General features: G+C 41.6%; 1 protein-coding gene across 2 annotated transcripts in view; it reads right to left on the reverse strand.

Moving 5' to 3' along the window:
- The window catches only part of LOC112158253 (prospero homeobox protein 1), a 28,863-nt gene extending 16,518 nt beyond the window's left edge, over window positions 1–12,345 (reverse strand). The window contains exons 1-3 of one of the 2 annotated variants that reach the window (XM_036210517.1): window positions 11,111–12,345; window positions 6,976–9,026; window positions 3,113–3,220 (exon numbers count right to left, since the gene is read on the reverse strand). In XM_036210517.1, the coding sequence (XP_036066410.1) occupies window positions 3,113–3,220; window positions 6,976–8,961 (2,094 nt within the window). In that variant the 5' untranslated portion in view covers window positions 8,962–9,026; window positions 11,111–12,345. The remainder of the gene's footprint in view (window positions 1–3,112; window positions 3,221–6,975; window positions 9,027–11,110) is intronic. The other variant, XM_024291506.2, reaches the window with a different exon arrangement.
- Window positions 12,346–26,083: the final 13,738 nt, after the last annotated feature.

Consider the following 26,083-nt stretch of genomic DNA (forward strand, 5'->3'; position numbering starts at 1 on the left):
ATCTATGCAAGCAGGTCGTCTGAGCAGCGGGTTCTCATATCAACGGCAGTGACACAGTTCCCATCGCTCATGTTTGAGACCTTCAGTGTCAAATTTGTACTCCAGCGGCGGGATGCATTCGTCGCGTGGAGAAGGTTTTTGCAACCCAATCGCAAAGACTCAAAGTCATCACATTATTTGACCTACAGTAAAGCGGTCCTAGTGGTAGTTTAATTATGAATATTCTGCTTTTAGCCAAAATTTTAAAAAACTGTGTTCAGCAGAAGTTCATTAAAAGTCGCTTCAGAGTTCCGAGTAAGCCTGCACTTATTTCCCATAATCCCTATATAGGTTTACACTCTCTCCCACCAGTTTACAGCTCCTCACAACCTCAAGCTAACATTAGCGGTGCAACATCAGAGCTATCCGGCCGTACAGTTTTAAGCCAGATGTCAGCTCGGACAAAGATGTACTTTGATCTATTTTGCAAGTAGATGAGTGGAGAGGAGCAGGGAGCTTATGGCCACCGACTATACAGTTTATGAATCAACTACAAGTTTTTTCAACTTCATTTTTTCCATCTGATCCTGATTCACAACAATTTTAATAAAGAAATACTCAGAAATGCAGTTTTAATCTTAATTTTCTTTATATAAATCCTCCATAGTGAGAAAAATGCCACAAGAACGCGCCAAAAACACAATTTTCATGAACGCAACTTAGTTGAATCTACAAGAGAATACACATGAATTTGGAGCCTGAAGCTTCCAGGAGTTTTGGTTCATTAAGCTGCTGGTGGGACACTGAGACCCCCCCTCAGCAGAGGCTAAGGACGAGTGTGTTGAGTGAAAAAGGAGAGACTCGGTTCAAAGACGCACATCACTGGAGCTCCTTAATCAAAGGCGGCAGAGGTCAAGCCGCACAGACATGAGATGCGGCGAGGGTGATGTGTACATTTGAGCGCACAAGAGTGTGTGTGTGCGCCCGGCTGAGAGGCAGATGAGGGAGAGACAGGGAAAGTGTGTTCCTCACACTCAAGAGCCTGTGAAAGGTCAGCGCTTAGTGCTAACAGCGCAAGATAGAAAGTGGCATGCACATGTGCCGCGGAGAACACTGAAGCATCCTTAGTGTTATCAGTCAGTCATGGGGTATTCTTAGACTTAAACATCCATTACACAAAGTTATGTCCCTTTGTTAGCTAAAATGTTAAACGGAGGGATGAAAAGCCAAACTGTGTTTTCTGCCAACAATGCAGCAGAAAGCCCACAGATGACCTCAGAGTGCTCAGCTACATCCAGAACAACCGGGGAGGAGAGCAGAAAGACACAGAAGCCTGGACGGGCCTCCCTCTCTTTCTGCTGTAAGCCCCTTCACAGTCATCGGGGCTTACCGACGTTTCCTGTTTTCGCAGGAGTGAATTGTGGGAGATAATCTCCTGCAGCCCTATTGGCTGACTGCACAAAAAAAAAAAAAAAAGCGGGTCTGGAAAGCAGGCTTTTGTTGCTGCTGTGACTCAAAATCCAGCCGCTGGCTTTTCTTTCTCCCCAGCCGTGCTGAAGCACACATGCTGAGCGACACCATCAGCGAAAAAAAGAAAAGAGGGGAGGGAAGGGGGGGTACAGAAAAGGGAAAACCGCCTTGACCTCTGCTGCCCCCCAACACATGACCAACCCGACTGACTCAGAAAAAAGCATCAAAAAATCAACTTTGCATGCAAAAGTTAGTAATTGATCTTACAACTTTTCCATGTCATTTCTTGAACTTGTCAGAAGAATTAAAGCCAAAGTGGCAAAATCTTTAAAAAAAATCATAAAGAACAACAAATAAAAAAGCTTAATCCAGGGGCACGGCAGCTACAGTGCCCCCCCTTTAGTGAGCAGAGCCCTCTTTGCATGTTGATTATGTTCCTGATAGTCTGAGCCTGATTTAACAAGAACCGATTAACCTTAAAGACTGTTGTTTGAAGACAAGCGGTCTCATTCCCATGCACTCATTTAAAGTCCATTGTTCTCAAATGAGAATTATAATCATAAAAAAAATGTCATCCATAATCCCCCAAAATATCTTGACCTTGTTTGAGCTTGATGAGGCTACTCATGGTGATGCCACCTCCACATCTGTGACTAATCACCCCAGTAAATGATCTCCAATTAAACCAGTTAAAACATAGGTGTGTTCAGGTTCCTCGCGGGGAAAAAAAAGACATTTATGATTATTGTTTGGGTTGTTCAGTGACATTTTGTCTAAAAAAAAGGGACAGCTGATAGAAAGAGGAACTAGATTTGAATAAGATGTCCTGGAATCCAAAACACACATTAGGTCACAGGCTGAACAGGATAAATATTTATTGAACACACTAAAACGGACTTTTTAAAACTTTAAAATCACAACTTTTTAACATAATTATTACCTAGATATATAGCATTACCTGCATTAATGCTAGTAACTGCTGTGAGCTGAAGATGCTAGTGGTGATAGCTGAAAATGTTGAAGCTGATAGCCAACTAAAATATTAGCTAAAAGCCAAACTAGCATAAAAAACAAAAAAAATGTATTAATAAAATGTAGGTTAGCCAAAACAGCTAGCATGTAAATATTAGCTAAACTCCAAAATAGCCTAAAAAAATCTTAATAAATGCCAAAATAGTCAAAAGAGCTAACAGAATGACAATTTTTAAAACTTTAAAACTGTAACTTTTTAACATAATTATAAATAATAAAAGGCAGGAATATTATTCCAAAATTAATCAACTTAAACCTTAAATAACTTTCAATATTTTACTCTCCGCAAAAAATATATTTTGTCAAAATTATGCAAGTTAGAAATGTGCGCAAACATTAATAACAATAAAATAAAATGATCTGGAGGGCCGAATCCGGCCCCTGGGCCTTGACTTTGACACGTGTTCTACATCTTTCCATTACACACCTCAGCTCTCTAGTTCTTTCATGTAAACCTTTTCAACTTCCCTTTAGTTTGATCTTTTGCATAGACCTTAACTCATCAAAGAAGAGGGCTTCGGTTCAGGTGAGCACTTCACCAAATTAGTAAAGGAAAATTTCATTAAACAAACAACAACAGAACACAACATAAAAAGTGCTTAAAGAAGATAAAACATCACGTTTAACTTACCTTGACATCAGAGAAAAACATTTTGAGCATGTTGGAGCTTGGGTAGCGGGTGTAGAAGAACATGAGCTTGGCCTTCTTCAGATGGTTGGGGGACAGACCTTCCTGAATCTGAGAACAGCTGCCATTAAGGACATTAACACAAGATCATGTGAACAACCTCTGCTTCACCAAGCAAACATGCCACACACACTTTACGTATTTTCTAATGACTTGTGGGAAAGTTTGGCAAGAAATTGTCATTTGGATGATGGGTAGCCAAATTTTCCTTTTAGGCATGAGATTGCTGGAGGGGGGGAGAAGACAGTGAGCCATTTGCTTGCAATTAGCATCGTCCGTATCAGGTGTGAGAGCGTCACGGTAAATAAAACGCTGGCCAGCAGTACAGGCCATGCTTTTACACGAAGAGGCTGATTTCACAGTCAAAGTGAGCAGACGCCTTTAGCCCACACCCTGTTCTAACCTCCACCCAGGAGCAGGAGGAAGAAAAAAGGGGGCATTTGCATATCACAGACAAAGACAGCAGTTAACGCCAGTGACGGTCAAGAAGCCCTAACGGCTTGGCGAAGGCGCATGCCAACATGACTGTCTGAAACTGGCTTTATATTTGCTCCCAAACTCTAATCACGTCAGCATAAAAAACCTTCTCATATTCCTTTTTTTATATATAAATAGGATCCTTGTTTTCCTAATGGATCCCCTGGACTGAACAGGAAAGAGATGGACTGGTGGGGGCACCTTGAGGGACAGCACGGTTCCAGCCTTCAATTACAACCCCTTCCCCTCCTTCTGCTCCACCCCCAACCCCCCCAAAGGCTGTCAGCCACTGCCAAACACTTGGAGGAGCAAAAAGAAGGAGGAGGAGGAGAAGGAGAAGAGAAGGACTGAGGCTTTGGACTCAGCCATTGATGGGAAGCCTGAAACACATCTGCGCCGCTCAACCGCCCAAGCCATTTCCATGGTGAATTAACAGCCGTATAATGCATCTGATAATATCAATCTGGAGGATAAGACATTGAAAAGGGAGCAGAGGTGGGGGTAGGGTGACTGTTGAAACCACAGGATGGATGGGGCTCAAAAACGCCTTCCACAAACACCGTTTACACTCCGCTCATTTTATTATCTTTTGAAAAAGCATTTCCGGTGGTCTTTTAATTATAATTATGTCAATTTCAGACAAAAAAAAATGTTATTTTTTTGGATGCTTTCGTTTCTTTAAGAGTTCATCAAAAGTCGCTTCTGAGTTCCGATCATCATGATTTCCCATCATCCCTATGTTTACACTCTCTTTTGCTAGCTTACGAACATTAAAACCCCCCAAAATCTAACTTAAGTGGAGCAACAAAGATGACAGGCAATATTGGAGCTATCCAGCTGTACACTCTTGAGCCAGATGCCAGCTCAAACTAGGGAAATGAAGACATACATGGATCCATTTGTCTGCAAGCGGATGCTACGTCACTGCTACAGGCCTTCTTCAATGGCACAACAATTTGAATAAAGCTATGAAATGTAATACAAGAATATGTTAAAAACACAATTTTCATTGGATTGGGTCTTTAAAGCCATCACTTGACATCCTTTTGTGATGTACAGTCGTTCAAATCAGTGTCAGATGTGACTATAGAGGGAAGGGGAGAAAAAAGGCATCAGCTGCTGGACTGGATTGCCCTTGGCCCCGGGGTTACCCAGAAGAGCCAGCAAATGCTGAACCACACTATGTTGGCTCCTTAAAGACCCTGTCTACTTTGTTTGATTCACTGGAGGAGAGGGACAGGGAAAGTGTATGCAGCAAGGCTCTTTTGGGGGGGGAGGACCCTGGCAGACTGCGTTACTCTGTCAGGCCTGGCCAAAAGAGCAGCACTTCACTTTCCACACCACACCATCTGCTGCAAGTGGAGGCGATACAATGGATCCTCAGACAGGGAAACAGAGAGAAAAAGAGCAAGGTGAGATGTGTCTGTTGTGAAAGCTGTGCGCCTACACACAGATTTGTTTTTGCTTTTTTTGTTGGAATGAGAAATACTTCACCGTTTCAATCTCGTTGAAGAGACACCACCTCTGGAGCTGCGAACTTAAACTAAATGTTTTCTACCTTCATCCGCCAATTAAAAGGCCTTATATTTCCTGATGAGACATTTTCATCTCCAGTTCACTCACAGCTTGCAAATGTAATAGTGATTGGACTTGGGGGTGGCGTGCAAGGCTATTATTTTGTCATGATGGTGCACTCACACCAGCTGGCCCACTGTTCGCCCGCCACCTCTGACAAGACATCACCCAAAGTCGTGAAAGGAAAATAGCTGCTCTGCTTTCTAATTCCAGGTGTAAGGACAAGAAAATTTGGAGCTGGACCGTGAACAAATGAGGAAATTGATAGGAGCCATCTGCTCCATAACGCTGGTGAGAGCCGGTGAACTTGAACGCACCTCGAAAATGTCTGACAAGCTGTCTGTGACTCGAAAAGAGAAACGTGGAATCAGGGAAGAATTACTTGTAGACTTGACATAAAAAAGTTCAAAGATAGACCTCATGGAAACAAAACTTGTCTATTAGATTAACCCTGGGAATCGAAGATGAAAGATTAAAAAACAATCCACATTTTGTTCTATCGTTTCTTTCCATTTGGGGGAATACGTCTTTTAATGCCTTGAATTTCTAAATGCTACAATGAAAGCCACAGCATCTGGCATATGTGGTTATTGTTTGATTGTTTTCTACTTTCTCTCACTCTCTGGATGTCTCTCCCTTTTTCTCTTTTCATCCCTCCATCGGGAGCCTGTAGAAGCAAAGGATTATGGATCTCTGGAAAGCGTTCACCCTTGGGTCAGAAGACAAGACAAGGCGAGGTAATGAAAGATAAACAGCTCGCTGCAAACACCTGTTAACGTCCGCTTCAAAGAAAAGGCGAAGAGGCGGGGGGTTTGCAGGGAGGGAGGGAAAAAAAAAGTATTTGGCTGCCAAGCAACAGCCGAGGGGACCCTCGGGCTGTTGACAGATCTTTATGAAATGAAAAAAAGAGAAAAGAAACGACAATGATTGTGGGCTTTTTACAACAGCGATGGATGATAAGAGGAGCACAAGAGAAAACACAAGCAATCATAAATATACATCTTTTACCGAGTCCTCAGGCAAACCTTTCATGACACGCACACACAGAAAAGACACAAAGAGTGCAGGCACTCAGGTGCAGACAAAAGGACAAAGACAAGGTGTTCTCTTAACTAATACATCAACAACAGCTGAAAGGATGTAGGAATCATTTCTTGAGCTTGTAATGAATGTTAATGGAGGGAGGACAAAGTCTTCTCAGAGCAGGAGTGAAACTTTCATGAGGGTTAGTGGGAATTGCATGTAAGGTATACTAAAGAGACATAAGGGGGAGACAGAAGAGACTCACTGTAAGTGTTTAAGCTATTAGTTCTGTGTCTCTAGGGGATTCAACAGGAGCCTCCCGTGGGGGATCGCCTCTTCAGCCATAGGGCACGATTGGGGCACACTGGGGTTAAACTATAAGGCAGGCTGTGATGCCTTAATGTGTCAAATTTGACAGGAATATCTCTTCTCTTGTCACGTCAAACCACTTTTGAGTTAAAAAACACATAATTTTAGCGTCACGTAACAACAAAGGTTTGAGGAAATATCTCTGCGGTAAGAAGGAAGAGGTATGAGTTTAAAAATAAACACAACAATGGAGAAGAGAACAGCAGTGGGAGGGAAAATGATTCATCAACAATTTCTCAGTTTCTTAGACTAGTTTCAAACAGACCTGGAAATATTAGAGTTTGAAGCGTTTTTGCCTCAGAGATCAACTTTTCTGGACAACTAGCTTTGACCACATTCAACCTTCATTGTCAAAAGGATACATTGCTGCCTGAGTAAGGTGAGATGTCAGCCATGTCCTGAAGATCGCCACACTCTGACTTGATCAGGGACAAGGACAGACCCTCCGCTGTGCTGCCAGGGTGTGCTGGTGAGCAGGAGCGGTGGTGATGCCCCAGGTGGTGCCCTGATGTCATCTTGGTCCTCAGGCTGGTGGTCTCTCGGGACAAGTCCATGGAGTCTGGTGAGGAGCGATCCTTGCCGGTGTAACCACCTGTGGGCCCTCCAAGAGGAGTTTGAAAGGGATAACCCATGAGGGGTAGAGGAAAGGGGTGTCTAAAGGATGGAGGGCTGAAGCCCATGGTGGCTGAGAGTGAAGAGGGGTGAAGGACAGGGTGGTGATGACCTCCATGAGCCCCTACAGCTGACGACTGGTGGTGGTCACTGGGTGTCTTCCTCACAACTAAGGGCAGGGCTTCGGTTTGGTCGTTGGCAGTGCCCGGGATGCTGGGCATGCTCGCAAAGGATTCAAGTGAATTAGGAATGATGACATCACCAAAGCATTGCAGCCTTTGGTTAGCAGTGTGGAAGTTGGGGTTGTCTCCATTGACAGCAGTTGGGAATCTTTCTGGCGGTATAGAAAGTGGAGGAAAGGCCTGCTGAGGAGTAGGGCGTGGCGGCTTGGCGAATACCTTTACTACTGTGTCCACCACCTGAGTCATGGCTGAATTGAGCTCCTGCTTCAGTGTTTCCGCCAGCTGTTTACCCTCAGCATGCATAGAGGCACCTGGACCTCCCTGTCCTTTGTTTCTGCCAAGTCCTTCTCGTCTTGGCTTCTCTCTGTCGGCCAATAGGGTCTGCTCCTGAAGCAAAGCCCGCGCCCTATCCAGGAAATGGCCCGGATCCAGATCAGACATCTCATTGTCAGAGCGCAAGTCATCTCCACCCCGATCGTCAATGCCAGTGTCCGATCTAGTCGGACTGTCCTCTGACATGTTTCCTATGTCATTGTGAAGGTCGTTGTGTTCTGAGTCATCAGTGGAGTCATAGATTTGGAAAAACTTCTCCTGCAGTTGCCGAAGCTGTTTCTGCATGTCCTCCAGCTGCAGCTTGAGCTGCCGCCGCTCCTCCTGCTTCTGTTCCTTTCTCTGGCACACCAGCTGGGTGAAGCTCTGCTGCTGCTGCTGAGGCAGACGCTGTTTACGCTTGTTCTCCCGGCTGCTGCTGCTGCTGCACACCTCACCTCCCCTCGGGCTGCAGGGAGCCTGCTGCTGCGACTGAGGAGGAGGGCAGTCCATCTCCATATGCCTCTCTCCAGCCATGTCATGGTCACGCTCGTGACGGGAAGCGGCAGGCACCACCACACTCGGTGAGTGGCTCATTCCGCGTATTATGTTCTCTACGCGGGCTCGCTTGGCACGCAGGTGTTCGTCGTTGAGGCGTTCAATGTCAAAAGTGGTGAGGCTGGGGCGGCCGAACGGGGACAAGCACTCTTGAGGAGTGCTGTCCTGAGAGGAGTTACTGCAAGCATCCTCTTGGGGGGCGTCTGAACTTGCATTAGAGAGCCCTGATCCGGGAAAGCCGGATTCACCTCTATCACCCCTGTCCCCACGTTCCCCCCTCTCAGGTCCCCCACCATTTTTAGCAATGTTATTCTTGAGAAGCTGGGAGATTATGGTAGTGCCGGGGAAGGGCATCATGGTGTCCTCATAAGAGTTGGCCCTCTTGAGCAGCTTTCGGAGAACATTGGACTTGGACTCACTGTCACTGGCTGACACAACGCCAGGCCCACCATGCGGCTGCACTACAGAGCACTCCATGGAGTCGTTGTCTGATCCGTGGAGAGAATGGGAGCTCAGAGAGTTCATGGCACTAAAAATGGCTGCTTTGGCTCGAGCAATGTTATCAGTGGCTACTGCTGTGGCTGCTGTGGAGGAGGTTGTGCTGCCCACGGTCCTCTTAACACCAATGTCCACACGTCTTCGCTTGGTCTGTCTGTTCAGGAGGGAGTCGCTGTCATGGTCCGGCATCACGGGCTGCTGCTATTGGGCCATTTCCCACAATCCCAGTCCTCTAGGGCAAAACCTCTCAGTATCTGCGGAAGAAAGACAGTAACTTGCCACTGGAAAATTTTCATCAAGACTCTTTTAAAATTTGATTACAATTTAAATTGATGAATTATCAGATAAAATATGAAGAATTACATATATTATTGATATTTAGAGTTATTTTACTAAACCACCAGGATGACGTCCACAATTACATTTCAGCGATAAGGACCAGTGACACAGGGGGAACGACAGCAGGCGAGAAGGGCTCAGAATTAGGCCTTGGCTCGGCATTCCAGGGCAAAGTCCTACATTTTATCCTGTCCCCTGCTACATGCTGCGCGACACTGAACCAGTTCCCACGGAACACAAAGCTGCATAAAATTATGATAATTACTTAAGTACTTGTCCTCATTTCCATGAGTGTGTAGTGTGAGTCCACGCAGGAGTGAACAGCTCACAAAATTAGGAAAAAAAGTGTTTTTACCTAAACATAATTCAGATTTTAAACCCCCCATTTAATTTCAAATGCTATTTACACATTTTGTGATTTCTTACTGAAACCACTGAGTTCACTTTGATCAATATGGCCATCATATCTTACTCAATAGGGGAGAGGGACACATAAAAGACAGACAAAACAGACCTATTGATTTTAGTGCCAGCGTGAGCTCACTTCTGTGTTTTTTTGTTTGTCTTTTCATCTGGCAAGGGCAGTTAATTCTGCTCAAATGAATAGGTCGCAAGGGTCAACTCTGCCAAAGAGCAACTTAAAGCGCTCTTACAAAAAAAAAAAAAAAACCCCTAATGCCCCTCTGAAAGCAAAACGTTTTGTCGGTACAGGTCTGCATCAATAATGCTGTGTAAGCAGAGGTGTCGTAAGAGATGCTTCCAGTGTCGGAGGCAGCTGGAAGCAGATGCCTTTGTGGGAGCAATTAAAACAACAAGTTTGGAAATTCTAAATCACTTTTTTATTTTCCTAAACTAAAAAGGGGAAAAAAATATTTTTTGTTAGTCATATATTTAAGGCAGTTTGTAGATCCACAACGGATCAGTGAAAATAAAAGATGATGTACTTTTATAAGCTGCAAATTTAAGACTTATGGTGATAATTTACATCTTAAGAACATATATTTGATTCCAAAAATTCCCTGCAAATTGAATCAAAAACCAGAGGAAATTTAACAAACTTTTTTTTTTTAGCTCTAATAAAAAAGTCTATTTAATTTTGAGAGCGTCACACACTGTGGAGGCACAAGCACACACTTTCTTTGTTACACTCTGACACAAGTGGCATCCCTTTCTCTGAAAACACTTTGTATATATTAAAAAAAAGATTTTCAGGAATATGAAAAGCAAAGTTTGCTGGAAGACTTGTTTTTTCCAACTCTTTGATAAACCATCCCAACAGTTCAATCAAAAAACCATTCATCTGTAAGGGTTAAAAGCTTGACTTGATCGCCTTCAGGATCTTAACAAAGAGCTTGAAATAGTCACCAGCACCTGTCTTTTTGCATTGCGCACCTGCCGCACACTGCCCATGCGCACTTACCCTCACCCTTTCTACCTCTTCAACAGAAAGCCATCAAACTTCTTCCAAATAAACACAAGTTTTGTTAAAAGATTTGGTCTATAACATAAACTCAACTATTTGAGACTTGAAAAAAGGATTAAAGTGAACTTATTAAAACGTTCAAATTTGTAAACTGGAAGTTTCCTAACATAAATCCTACAAAATGTTACATGTGATGTCTTTATATATGCTTTTATTCCCCTTAGGAAAGCCAAAAAGCGCACTGAGAAGAGGCAGCCCGGCTGCGCGCACTGCGCTGTCCCACAGCGCTGATGCTGAGGACGCGAACCCAGAGCGGCTGCAAAACGATCAAAAGTGTCGGGCTCTGAGACAGACTCTTCTGTGATCACATTTTACCTCAACATTCATCCTTTTACCAATCAACAAAAAGCCTCGGATGTCAGATTCGACTCCTCGGGGCAAAGAGAGTACAAAAGATGCGCAAACTGCGTTTTTCATCAGTCACGGAAGAAATCAAAAACTAGAATTTATGGTCTAAATTAACATCGTTATCACGTTTTGTGACCAAATGAAAGAAAACGCGGCTCTCAAACTTACTTTTCAAAGTTGCAAATCAACTTGATCACTGCTTTGATGAGGAAGGATGGGCTAGCGCTCACAAATCATCCTCAGCAGAACCCGGTCGCTCACAAATCCAAACACATCCGGACGAGCGACCGAAACGCAGCGAGCAAGGCTCTTTTAGTCTGCGCCATGAACACGGTTTCCCCGCTAAACTGTTGGATTATTTTCCCACACACCTTGGTCCGGAGAGCACAGGACAAGGAGGCATCCGCTGACAAGATTACTTACCCCTTTAGATGAGGATGGGACAACCTGAACTCCTGCGGGGACGAAAGAGAAGAAGGCGCACGGCAGCGCGCGGGTGTCTGGATGTGGAGCCGCGAGCGCAGTTTCTCCGAGAAAGAGGAGCTGGAATAAAGTGAGACGCGCCGGAGAAAAACGCGAAACTGAAGAAATAAAAGATGAAACGTGCGCTTCGGTTTCTCCTTCTGATCTCTGCTGTGAAATTGAGAGACATAGACAGAGAATGAGAGTGAGAAAGAGAGAGAGAGAGAGTGAGAGAGGGACTGAGCGTGCGTGCGTCTCCGAGGCGCACTGGGCTGCAGAGGACTGGATGCTGGAGCGCTCCTCCGCTACAAAGATTCACTTTAAGACGCGGCTGAAGGAAACAGGAAGACGTGCGCGTCACGAGCGGCGTGATGTAACTGTCGCAACCTACCAATAAGAAGCGTCCGGGCCAGAGAACGACGCACTGAACTCAAGCAGACAACGGGACTCGATCATGCAACCAAAGAGAGGGAGAGGGGGGGAAAGGAAATACCACTCTTACTAATCTCTGTCTCCAAAAAATTCGCCGAACACGCGAGTAAGAATCGCTTTGAAATGGCACTTTTACGCATGAAGCAAAAACGAACTTTTAATGTGTTGAGTCTAAATTTACCTTCATTAAGGGTTAATCCCGAGATATTTAATTAAAAAATATGTCAGAAATTGATTAAATATAAAGATTGATTAAATAAATCGATTTAAAACACTTTGGTTGTAGATTTCTATATTATTTTATGTGTTGACAAGGTTTAAGAACTTTTAAGAATTAATTTAGTAACATTTGGAAGAAAATATTTTTGTTTCCCCAATCCTTAGTTCATTATTTTAATATTTTTGTTTTAAATTAACTGCTTTATTTTGGAAGTGATTCGCTTTTCCTTAAAAAGACTTAGTGATTCTTCAGAGAAAGTTGGTGGATAAACGGTTTGAAATGGCACGTGGATGTTTTACGCATGAAATTCCAAGTGTGTTTAATGTGAAAACATGGCCGCGCCGCTTTGCTTTTGGATTTAAAAGGAAAATTTGACTGACAGCTTCGTGTTTCTTTGCACAATTGTCGGACAAGAGATGCTCTCTGTGATAAACCGTCTGTCGGTGTGTTTGCTGCAGTCTGCCTGTTCCAGCCCAATATTTGTTTCCTCCGCGCGCAAATTTTTTGTCTTTTAAAGTTCCCAAAATAAAGTAGGAAATTTAGATTTTTCCCCCTCCATTCAATGATTCGATTTTTCATGTCTTTTTTTAGCGGATGAGCTGAACCTGACATTTGATCCTTTAGCGCTGGAAAAACCTGTTTGACGCGTCGGATTTCTGAAATGATGACGGCTGCTGTCTTTCAGTCCTCCGTCCTTCTTGACCAGAATTTTACCATTTTTCGTGCGCTCTTTAATATAAGTTTTAGCCTTCTACATCAACAGATGGTTTTAAAATTAATATAATAGATTTCGATTTAATTTCAGTTTTGGAGAACACATTTTGCTCCTACTGACTCATTCCTGCATTTCTGCGGGGAAATATATTTATTGTTTTTATGTAATTATATTTATTTTTATTTTACGCATCTAAAATGTTGACTTTTTTGCAAGCTTTTCATTTGTTTTAACCATAATCTTCTTTTTCATCCTCTGCACGAACAGGATACTTAACGAGGAATCTTATTTTCCATAAACCTCTCAGTCAGGTGCCAAAAAGGAAAAGGCGCGTCTCTGTTCCATGTCGCAAGCAAGTGTTTTTTTTTCTTTTTAGGACCAACGAATTGCAACAAAGTCAGCAAAGTTTAGTGTATAGAGAGGCTTTTCCAAAGCAGGTGTCTACCCCCCCTTCCTAAACTGGCGCGCAGCTTGATTCGGCCTCGGCTCCCCTGGGTGCCGTCGGAGCGCATGCATGCAGGCACACATGGAAAAAAAGGCCGGGGCATTAAAGAAATGCGCGCTTGGAAAAGGAAGACTCGGGTGAGGTGGAGAGGAAACGTGCTGGTTAACACTGGCTGCTCTTATCGCGGGCCGTTCCAGGTGAATCAACCGGTGGATTTATTTCAAGCCAGCCCCCCTTTATCCAAGGCTTTTTTTTTCTGGGGCTGAGCGCAACACACCTTGATGCCTATGGAGCTTGCCTGTGCGCTCTGAAGTGCGCTTGATGGCATATTTATGGTCCAAAAAATAAATAAAAAAGAGGCTGTCGAAAACAGAATTCCCCCCACAGGAATCATAAAGTTTTTCCCTCTTTTAACATCACATTCCACATGTTGGTATTTCTGAAAACAAACTATTGCTCCTAATAATATTATTGATGCCATTAAGCTCGATTGGACGCAGGAAATCGGGTGAAAGCAGCGGAGGAAGCAAACTCTTGAGCAGCAGTTTCTAAAATGATCCTATCAGATAATGACGTGATGAGCTTCTGCAGCTCCATTTCTTTTCAGAGAGTCTGTTTTCGGAGAAATGGGAGCGAGCGGGAGAAAGACAACGACGCACACACGCGCGCGCACACACAGATGGTTGCGCTAAAAGCTGTTTTGTTCCGGAGAGGTCTCCGGGTCCCTGAATAAAAAGGTTTAGGAGACAGGACAGAAGAGAGGAGAGGACTGGAGTGTAATAAGTGAGTAGGAGTCTGAAGTCCTCGGTGGGCCTTCCGTCCGGGACTTAATGTATTCATCCATGATGAAGCTGGAGGAAGAGGAGCACTTGTTTTTGTGGCTATAAGATAAAACTCGTTTTAGAATCAAAAGGACACAATTATATTGTAAGAAAGTCGTTTTCTGTTCCAGTGTTGAAATAACAGCAATTTCCATGTAATCTAGTGTTTGGACATCAGGGCTGTGATAACTGGCACAGCATAGCCCCCATGACCCACATCTCTCTTTCTAGGCTACAAGTAGTGATGGTTATGTGACAGGGAGGGGGTCATCATGTGAATGAAAACATTCAAATATGCGATATTTGCATACATTCAGCAGAAAAGATGAGAAAACATGGATTTGTCCAAAAGAAAGTTAATAAATTATAAAGAAAAACTGGACAAATTTTAAAAACGTTTGCTAAAATGTGGAAATAATGATCAAATTAAAGGAATAATGCTTTTGCAGGCTGATGGGGCTCATTAAAACGCTCCTAAATATAGAAGGAGTTTTAATAGTAAAAGTCTGACAGGAGTTGGATCCAAGGGCGCGCTCGCGCACGCGTGCGTCCCGCCTTGGAGGTGCTCGGGCGCAGAGACATGCTGGGAAATCGCTTGGAACTGTATTAAGCCTGACGTCCTTAAAACAAACAATGGCACCATGAAATAAGGGCTTATGCGCTCAAAGTCAAAGAGCCCCCCCAGCAAATCCCCCTGTTTATCTCTCCCCTCTGTCTGACACGCACGCACGCGCGCTCGCTCACACGCGCGCACATCGTTTCTTGAGGGAGGGATTGGGATGGGGACCAACTTTGCTCCGATGAACTCTCACCTGTCAACATGGAGCAGAGGACTTTACTTAGTAAACATGAAAGGACTTTAGCTGCTGATTCTTTTTTTTTTTTTTCTCCGAAGGCCGAGGTTGCGCAGCGGCTCCTCTCAAGGCGAGGTTAAACCCACATGGTCTGGAACTGCGCATGAAGAGTGCGCACTTATTCTATTTTTTTAAATATATTTTTACGCATGCGCATCAGAGGCGCAACTTCATCCCGCAAACTTAAATAGATCTATATTCTTTTCAGTGAATACATTTCAATGAAAATAAGCTTTAACCCTGTAAAGCATAATTCAAAATTTCCTTAGAATTTGATCCACGTTTTCTGCCCTGCAGTTCATCATCATTCCGCTAGGGGCAGTAGAAGGGCTTCTCCCGCACGTTTAAAAATGGCTGCCTCCATGAAATCTCAAAAACACTTTAGGGAGGAACAAGTTTATGCATTTTTCCAAACTTTACGTGAGAATAACTAATCTATTGATATTCATTTTACAAAATTACTACTTTCTGTGTTGAAAGAATGCAAAATTTGTCAATAATAATTTCTTTATAAGGTAGTTACAACGTATTAAAAAAGTGTGGGTCAAATTTGCTTTTTTTCATTTTTTGCTTCATGAACAAACATTATTGTGAGCAAAAATTTAAATCACCAAACGTATCAATATGATACTCATAAAAATGAAATTTTTATTTTGTGAATTTTATTAAAGATTTTTTAAAACCACAAAAAATTATCAACTTTTCAATGAATCTAAATTTCTTACAGATTTAGGTTTCCATCATTTCTGAGGGAAAAAAAATAAAATAAAGGGCGAGGCTGCAGCAGATAAGCGGCGGTCTGTTTTCCCTCCTCTGAACATCAGTAATTATATTTGTTGGCGTGGAGGTAAGTGCTCCTCCCCGGGGGGCGTGCATTGTGCTCCGACCCACTCCATGTCATAAAACAAAATTACAAGGAAGGGAAGGATATTCCACAACAACAGGGGCGAGTCGTTAAATCAAAGAGAAGCTAAATTAAATCTAAAGGAGAGAAAAACATGACGGACAAAGGCGACAGCGGAGGGAGGGGGGTCACATAAATGAGTTTATTACAGCTTCTATGGTTTGTTTAAAGACCCACTCACTTTCTCTATAAGACATTTAAAGTTAATTAGTGACGCTTTGCTCCAAATCTGCACTTGAATATCATAAAGGGAGGTGTCTATAGGGTATGAAGTGACCCGCAAAGGGCTAAGTGCCTTTAAAGTGCTTCTTTCACCACACACATTAGTCTCTGGTTATAAGTTTAGCGCCTTGCTACACTCCACTCTCCTGTTACAGCTGTGGACATTCCCTCTTCTTGTACCTGTTGGCACCCTCTTGTCTGCTTTATGTATCTCTGTGACCTCTGACCTCCGGGGTGGATGTTTGGTCCTGGTGACACATCTCTGACCTTTCACACCAGGGGAGCTCAGCCGCTTCAGGGGAGGTCAGGAGGAGGCTAAGAGTTATAATTGGTAAACAATCACGCAGACGGAGAACACAGACGTCCAGATTCGGGGTTTGCTCGTTTTGCCGCCTGCGTCTTGACTGCAAATCACATTTGGGAAACTGAAGGCTTTTTATTATGTTTCGCTGTGCGTCTGGAAATGGATTGCTCCCTTGGGTGAAAGCTGCGATCTTATCTTGCTATCTGTTAGCCTTCGCAAATTAGGGGTCAAGTCAAAGTCTGTTTAGCATGACATAACTCGAGTTTCTGGTATAAAATTTAAAAAAATTATCATTTTTAAGAGTAATTTTCTTAATCAAATAACATTTTCTGGTTTTTGCTGTACCATTTTAGCAATTCACTTCACCATAAATAACATCGTTTTGGTTTTTTTGATTAAAAGGTAGGAGAAAAATCAACAATTTTGGCTTTAAAAATAAATCTTGGATTATGGCGTCTTAAGGCAAACTGTAACTCTCTAAACTGCATTTTAATATCGTTAGTCTTCAATTTTTAAATTTAATTTTAAACAAAACATGAACATATATTTCAATTAATTGAGGCTTGCAGGCCAACGCTAAATTCATATCTTTTTCTAAACTCTTGTCCGTTCAAATATTAACACTGCGTTTTACGAGATAAATCATGATAGAAATAGTTTTATTATATTTTCACATATTTTAATCATACAGTTCTTTACAACCTGTTTGAATCTTTCTATTGCCTGATTGGTGTTTGGCTCCATATTCTGAATATCCGATTTGAACCTCTTAAATGTAAAGTTTGCTTTTTGTCCCAATTTAACTTTTTCCTCTCATGATAAATAGCTTTTTTCTTTATAAAATAATAAAAAAAAAATCTTTTTGATTGCAATGGTTAGCACTCTCACTGTCCCAGCTGGCACTTTTCTGTGAAGTTTGCTTGTTTTGCAGGTTTTCTCCAGGCTTTCCATCTTCCTCTCACAGTATAAAAACATGCATCATGGGGTAACGGGTAAATTATCCCTAGCCGTGCTTGAAGGTGTGAGTCTGTGTGGGTACACCCTGCAACAGGCTAACCACCTGTACAACAGGAAGTTTAAGTTTTACTCATTCTTTTGTATCAGAGACAAATTCATCAACTTTTCTCTAACAGCCAGGGAATATCTAAATGTCTTAAATGTAAGAACGTTTCTCCCTGTGGAATAAAGAAATAAGAAAAAAAGAAATTAAAAAAACGAGTGAACTCTGAGATTTCATAGGATCCCAGCATCGTTTCACTGTCAAGCTACGGACACACCTAGCATGTAGCGTACATTCAAGAACAGCTAAATTTTTTTAGCCCATGATGTTCACACTGGACTAGCAGGGTGGGGCTTTTTCTTCTTTTTTCTGGTGTTTACTCACACATGTCTGCCACCTACAGTTGGGAGAATTTTAATTCAAACTTTTTCTTCTCCATTGGCACTTATATGAGTAAAAAGGGAAATCTGATTACCAAGGTTGACCCGGTTTAGCTCTCAACGTCTATTCAATGGAAAACGGTCTTAAAAAAATCTGTGCGAGAGTTTTAAACATGGAAGCTCAAATGTGTTTTTCCATTGACTTTTCATTAAACTTTTCATTAAAATTAGCTTCACATGTCGACAATGTCTGGAGGGCGTAGCCGCTAGCTGACGTGTATTTTTGGTGTGTGTTCAGCGCAGGGATGGATTCCGTCCTCCAGACATCTGCGTGAACGAGCTCCAAGTGCAGGTTGTGTTCTGAGGTGCGACACGGAGGGGCTTCAGACAAGCAGCCAGACAGTATACACCCTGGTCTACATTTATGCAAATGCGCACACACACATGTTCAAAGACCCCCCCCTGTGGACAGTGTTGTCTGCCAGCGCAGCTATAAATCAAGCTGAGTGCGGTGGTGAGGGCAAGACGCACCTTGTCCACGACGCCCCACTCCTGGGCTGAATAAACCATAACATCCTGACTCTCGTGCAGCCCGTCGGCCTCCGAGCATGACCCTAAAGAAGAACCCCCCCCTCCTGGATGGCCTCATCTACCCTCCCCATCTCTCTCCTCCACTTTACATTAAATATTGTGTAGCTACAATGGTGGCTTGAGCAAAATATCTGTTTTTTTCTAGAAATTATTCTTTTTTAATGACTTCCTCCTCAAAGGCAGATTTTACAGGGACACACAAAGTCGAGTGGAAGAAAATGAGAATAACAAAACGGCAGGAAGCAAGTGGTAACCGGGGGGATGCCGACTCCCTCATCCTGTCGTGTGCCTGTTTGGCACAGGTGTTCTGATCCGCTGACCCCCCCCCCCTCAGACGGCACACACACACTCCCATTACCTCAGGGTGTGCCGAGTTTGGCTGAGAAGGTGCACGACCCTGACCAGAGGAAATAAAATGTTTCTGGAAAGAAAATATCTGCAAGCTTAAATAAATCCAGACAGACATGCAAAACATAAAAATAAATGTGTGATTACTTTGAAGGATAAGGAGTGAAAAATGAAGACCTGTTCAAAATAAAACCTGCAATATGTTAAAGTTATTTAAATGTAATTTCTGAAGCAGCTCTTAAACATGCAAACAAACATTTGCATGTGGATGTGCGTATTTCTTCTGAAGTCTCTATCCCTTTATTCCCCTGTAAACACACAAGCTGTGTGACTCCAACCCCGACTATAAATGATCCGCACCAAGACTTGGGCTGATCCGACAAAGGAAAGTCCCATAATAGCTCAGTGTCTCTTTTGTTCTGTCGATATGAATAGAATAAAGTCTGTTCTTTGGACCTGCTAATGCTTTGAGATCCACTGTATTTGGCTTGACCTGCCGCCTGTGTTTTAGATGGCAGAAAAAGAACAAAATATGATGAATATTCAATGAAAAACATGACATTTTAAATTAATTTGGTTAGAATATGTGATGTTTATTTTGTGTTTAATTCTTTCTTTTTAATATTATTACAATATATTCTGTTTTACTGGTCACTATGTTTGTAGTTTAAAGACTTTTTTTTAAATATTGTTTTGGTTTTTCCGATAAAGCCTGTTTTATATTTGTATATGCGATGTGTTGTATTGTAGTTACTTTGAATTTCCAACTTCCTGTTTCCTTCTTTCATGTTTAGACCAGGTTGCAGATACCGATCACCAAGGCTGCTTCTTGTTTCTAACTGGTTCCTCAGCATAAGTTGATTTTTTTTAATCTTTTGTTTTCCATTTTTTTTTTTTTTTTAGGTCTTCAGCACTTTAATGTCCCACAAACACCCAACTCTGACATCACAAGACAATTTCAATTCTTTTTTCTTTGTTGCAGGAAATAATAAACTCTGAAATCAATTAACAAAACTCTTTAATTTGATCCATTAAAAATATTATTTTTTATCAATTTAAACTTTTAAGTTGAGCAACAAACTTTTAATTGATCCAATGATATATTTTTTTCAGTTTAGGCAAAAAGCAGCTAATAAGAATCTAATAAAAAAATAAATCAGAAAACGTTTCAGTTGAGTTTGATTAATGACAGATAAAGCTTTTCTTATTTTCCATCTTTCGGAGAATACCGTCCTCGATTGAGCAGTTGTTGGAACTCCATGCATTTTCCAGATTTCGTCCACTTCAGTCTAAAGTTTTGTCTTGAAAGTGAAGCATGAGAGTAAACCAAACCAAGTGAAGATACAAGATTTATTTATCAGCTCAATCAAACATAGAATTTGTTACATCAAGTGTGAAAACAACCAAAACAATGATCATTTGCGGTTGGAAAAAGCGAATTTGTCCTATCTAATCCTGTTAGTTCTTGATTTACACGGCAACGGATAAACCAGATTATTCAGAGGTTTGTTTAACTAAACTCCTCTTTCAGGGACTTTTTTAGAGTCGAGGATTGATTCAGTCTGTACACAACTTTGGTCCTCCTTATTAAAGCGAGGTACTAGTCCGTTAAGTTAAAGCTGTAGCAAAGCTTAAAAACATCAAAGATTTTGTATTTTATTTGATCTTTTCTGAATCAGTTTTATTTAAACAGAAAGAGCAATTCATGAACCTGTATTTCTCAGGATTTCACCAAAAGTGGAATCTAAATAAAAGCTGTTTTTGAAGGGTTATTTGAAAGACTTCTAATGTGATTCTTTGTAAGTTGATGATGTAAGTTTAGCAGCACAGATGCTGCTGAGAAGCCTTTAAAAATGTACATTTTTGGAACATTGATTTTCCAATTAAGATCAGTGCTACATGGTTGGTCAAACTGTAGTGTGTTACTGTAGAAATCTGTTTTTCTCCTCTAAATCAACACAAATGTATAATTATTCATCTAATCATTTCAGAAAATGTGAAGAGGCCCTTGTGCTTAATTATCATTATTCAAGCTGCCCAAAAGCAGCTTCCGTCCTACAGACACACAAACACGGACGCGGCGCCTGTTCTAAAGCCAGAGGACAAGTGCTGCCCTGATCCTACTGGCCTTTTCCTTGCAGGAATCTCCTCTTCCTGAGCGGAAGTGTATTGTGATCAGTGCTGCCTGTCACTGACGCTTCCCAAAGGAAAGTGACAGCAGCTTTATTCACCCGCTGACCTGTGAAGAGGACAGAGAAAGAAGAAAAAACACGGCAAAAGACAACAGATGCGTTTGTGTTCATGTGTGTAACCTGACTCAGGGTTTTCTTTTCTGTTCACTAAGAAGTTGCGTGATTGCTGCAAGCTCAGCACGTATACGCGTGTCACTTTCTCTTGCTGACTTTGCCGACTTTAGAAAGTTTTCTTTTGTTGTTCATTTGTGTCAAGTAGAAAGAGTTTATTTATAGATGAGAAATGCATTTTTAATGGTTTAAATTCAACTGTTTTTCATTGTTTAGGTCATTTTAAAAGAGAGAACAAAATAAAAATGTATTGCAAAGATGACTTCCATCTGCCCTGATGAGCTGGGTCCAACTGTCTTTGGCATCCGGCTTTTCTCCGTCCAACTTTGGCCAAACCAGCCCCCCGGGACCCTGGCATTGGCCTCGTCTTGACCCAGTTAAGGGCATCCATTTTAGGCTTTTCTATCCATAACCCCCTTCCTAGCATCATCGTCTAAGTTGGATGTTTGACTGGGATTCCTGAGATTATCGGATGGTCTCTTAAGAGGGAACGGCAGAGAGCGAAGTGCTGTCCACTTAGTTGAAGATTATCCTTTAAAAGGAAGGGAGATTGAAGAGAGAAGGAGCAAAAAGGATGTGCTTAAGAGATGGACATGGAGGGGGTGGGTGGAGGGAGAGATTGTGAGAATGGTTAGACATGTATAGAGGGGCAAATGAATCATATGGATGTAAAGTGTGTGGGGGGGAGGTTAACTAAAAAGTGACGAGAGAGCTGTGGCACGGAGTGAAGTGCTTAAATGAAAAGCTGAAATGGAGGTGAGGTGACAGAGGCAGAGAGAACAGAGGAAAGTTGACACAGAGGCAGAGATGGAGAGATAAAGTGATGTGGCAGCAGGAAGGATGATTACATGAGCTGGATTACACTGTAAAAACACACACCGTGAAGTGTTTGCCAGCCAAAGTGGATGCTTCTGGAATCGCTTTTTGAGCAAATTTCTTTTACCTCAAAGTGGCAAGAAGTTGGTATGATATATATAAAATGTTTTTTAAAGTTATTGAATATTTGAAAAACACGTGAAAAATCACAAACTGTTGACTAAATCATACACCCGTATTAACAAACTAAATTTAGGTTTAAAGAGGTTACCAAGTCAGCCCAGGGAGGAGTTTATCTAAGTTTACTCAGATTCTTGCTATATTTAATCAGCTAAACTAAAAGGTATGCATAAACAAAACTTACTATATCATAGACTACAAGTCGTAGTTGCAAAAAAAAAGCACAATAAAGAAGAAAAAAAAGTTGCACTTTTACAAAATTTGAGGCTATTCATCTATAGACTCAATAAATGTAACCGTATTTACTTTAATGAAATACAAGAAGAATTCTTCTAGTGTCTTGTATATTAGCCCAACTTGTGAACAATTATTCGGATAACCACAGCATAAAGAACATGCTAACAAGTCAAGCAAACTCTTTATATCACTTTAAATAACTAAATTCACTACATTTTTTATTGTCTGTTTCACTTTGGAACAGTTCTGCTGTCTTCTTCTGAGCTGCTTTCACTACTGAATACTGATACACACCTACAGTGCCCTCTAGAGGTTGTTAGTGGGAAAATAACAAACACATGAGCCTATGTCAGGGATAGGTGACTCCAGCCCTCGAAGGCCGCAGTGACTCCAAGATTTCCAGATATTCAAGCCCTACTTATGACTGATTACCTGGTTCGGGTGTGTCCAGCCAATTAGGACATGCCAAAGCAGAGTATGTTTGAAAATATGCAGGAATGCGGGCCTCGAGGCCTGGAGTTACCAATGACTGGTCTATGTATTGAAAAAAAATGCATATCAGTATTATATGTCCTACGTAGGACATGAGATGCATGTTCTAAATGCATGTTAATGTTCGCCATGTTAATGTCGGCTACATTTTGTTTGAATGTGGCGGAAAATATCAAAGCAGAGCAAATCTCAATAATTTTGTTTCAGGTTTTGTTTTATTTCGCAGCTCTGTTCCAATATATAGAAGATTTAGTGGTGTCTAAGTCCGGCCGGGCACAAACCTCAGTTACAAATTTCTCCACGATTATCAATTTTCAAACGGTTACATCATTCCTACATCACTACTAAATCCGAATCCCTGATTGGTTAAAGTTTGACCTGGTTTAAATTTTAACATTTTCTAAGTAGAGCCTGAAAATGGTCTTAAAAATGTGCATAGCTACGTGTGAACGTGAGAGTTTTGAACGGGGAAAATCCAAAAATGCATTTATGCACATTTACTTTTCTTGCCCAAGGGTGGTGTGTGAACGCAGCATAAGCTCCACCCCCAACCAAACTATATGAAAAACTGTGACTTACACTCCAAAATAAGGAAAAAAAGTATATATATATATATATATATATATATATATATATATATATATATATAACAAATTTTAGCCATTAAAAATTAGCTTAACTAAATCTGATATTTTTACTGTATTAATATTGTTTAATAATATTGTCTTAAAGGTAATAATAGTGTTATTGCATTGATCAATTGTGTAATAGGGAAGTTAAATTCAACAAGTAAGCTGTACAACACACTATTCAGTCACTTTAATAAAATTTTATCTGTATTTTTGACGTTTGTTTTCTTGAATTTGATTTCTTACAGAAAAATTATGAGTGTTGAATTGAATGTTATTTTATAATTGTTGCGACATAATTAAGCAAAAGTAAAAACATTTCCTGCATGCAATGACAGTAGAACTGTCTGGTTAAATTATGTTAAAGACCTACATTCAAGAAAGAAAAACAATGACTCCAAAAAATTAACATTTTTGTCATGTTATAGCACGCCACATTAACAAAAAAGGAAAAACTTTATAAAATTTTCAGGACCAAGTTTTTCAAAAAACAGGAAGAATCTGCGGTTCAAGCATGAGAAACAGTGGAGGAGGAGAGTTCAGAGCCCCCGCCACCATGTTAATCTCCTCATTTTCATTTCTCCTACAATGTGTGGGATTAGAATGATTTTATTTAAAGTGTCAGCCTGAGCTACTGGATTAAGAAATCTGGATTTTATAGGGATTATTATGAGAGAGAATACACACAACATGCACACACAGATTTCAGTTTTTTTCTTCTCTGGCTTTCACTAATGACCCGCTTGACCAACCAACAGTATTTACGCTGGAGTTTTTGAAATGTGTGGAGGAGCGAGCCAGGAAATGACGCAACAGAACTTTGCTGCCAGCTCCCTAACCGTCAAACGCAGTCACTTTTCCTTCACCTTCTCACTTGTTCTTTTACCCAATCAGAGCACAATCCTTCACTAACCTTGGCGAGGCCAAGTGAAATGAGATGAACAGACTAACCAAAGCTTCACCCTTGTGTGTGTCAGATTTAACATCTAATCTACATTAGTATAAGGCTTTCAGCACTCTCTGGGAAAAAAAGAAGAATAAAAAACGCCATCACCTTTTCATCCTCGGGCCAAGCCTTTTTATTCCGCCTCCTCTCATTACATTAAAGGATGAGGGAGGCCAAACGGAGCGCTCAGCGGTATTTAAAGACACCATTCCCTTCATCGGTTTAATTTCTCTTTATTTAAGGGACTCCCTCCTCCCTTTGGTGCTCCCTCCCACTGTTTAATTTCTCTTTAGCTGAAGACTTCCTCCCTTCATCTGACTGATTGATCTTTGTCTCGCTGCAAATGACATCGAGGAGTCGCTGGCTGTAAAGCTCCCGTTTGAAAGCAGCCGGATAAACTTTGACTTTATATAATGAGTGTAAGAAAAGATACAGTAAACCCTGATTCTTACAATAATACACTGAAAACCATCACTCTAATTTTTGGAAAAACAACAGCAGATTTGGCTAAAGTTACTTCAAATCGGCTCTGTTTAAAGGATTTCCTGATGCATCAACCTGCATAACTCCTGCCTACAGGTTTTGGAAAAGTAGGTTAAGCAGCCAAGGATTGAAGCTCTCTAACTGAACAGTGGTTGGAGGATGGGTGACAAAAATAATGGGGAAGTTTATGAGAATATCTCCCTTAGTGAGTGAAGAACTGGATTTTGGCGGTTTGCAGTTTGAGCTCAAGACTTCCTTAACTAACGAACAACTGTAAAGCTACGTCCGAATTTTCCCCAATTACTATAGTGTGTAGTGTGTTTGCCATTTTCTAGTGCTGAATCTACTAATTCCAATTCGACTGCACTAGAAATGTCCCAGAAGTCTTTGCGAAAAACTAGCATGTGTCGAAGCTGACTATATTGGCGAATATAGACCACAATGCATTGCGGTCAAACAATTTAAAACAAAAAAAAACATGTTTAAATGCAATATTTGAATAAACCGTCCACATTTTTACCATCAGAACACAATGGAGTAATAAATAAACTTTGTGAAATGTTTGTATTGATTTGATTTTGAATTTGTGAAATCGGTGAGTCATATCCGCCGTTTACAAAAAACGAAAGAGAAGTAGTTAGCATTGTGTCGGAATTGCCTCTAAAATCCTGGGCACCATACAGTCCTGCACTACATAGTTTTTTAGTAGTTAAGGATTAGGGATTAAGAGTTTTGTGGCTAAACAGACTTCCAGTTGTTCTGGTAAAGCCTTAGTCACTTGCATCTGTATGGGGGGTTAAACTGTATGGATACTGCAGGTTTTTAGGTTGTCTGAGCCCCAAAAAGATCATAGAGAGGAGCGACTGTATCTTATGGGGAACACAGATGTGTTTTGCCAACACATTCTCACTCCCAACTTGTTGCATATTGAAGTTTGGCTAAGGACCCCTCAGCGTCAAAAATTGACGTTTTGGATATCCCCAACTCGTCGGGTTTTTTTTTTTTGACATGCTGACTGTTCCCATTAAATCATGGGTCCCCAACCTCCGGGCCGCAAACCGGAACAAGTCCAGTACCAGGACACGAAGCACAACAGTATCCTAACACAGTACTGGTACCCTAATCCTAACCTGGTAAAGGTTCGCGCCTGGTACCATGTCCGGTGCAGTGTCCGGTGCCACGTCTGGTGCTGGGTTAGGGTACCAGTACTTGACGCGTCCGAGGACCAGTCTACGTCTGGTACCACATCCGGTATCGCGTCCTGACAGCCAGCATGTCAAAAAACGAGTTGGAGACCCAAAACATCAAAAAGTGACGTGGTCCTTAACCAAACGTTAATATGTGACGAATTAGGGGA

This window comes from Oryzias melastigma, linkage group LG24 (genome assembly GCF_002922805.2).
Source record: "Oryzias melastigma strain HK-1 linkage group LG24, ASM292280v2, whole genome shotgun sequence".
Taxonomy (NCBI): domain Eukaryota; kingdom Metazoa; phylum Chordata; class Actinopteri; order Beloniformes; family Adrianichthyidae; genus Oryzias; species Oryzias melastigma.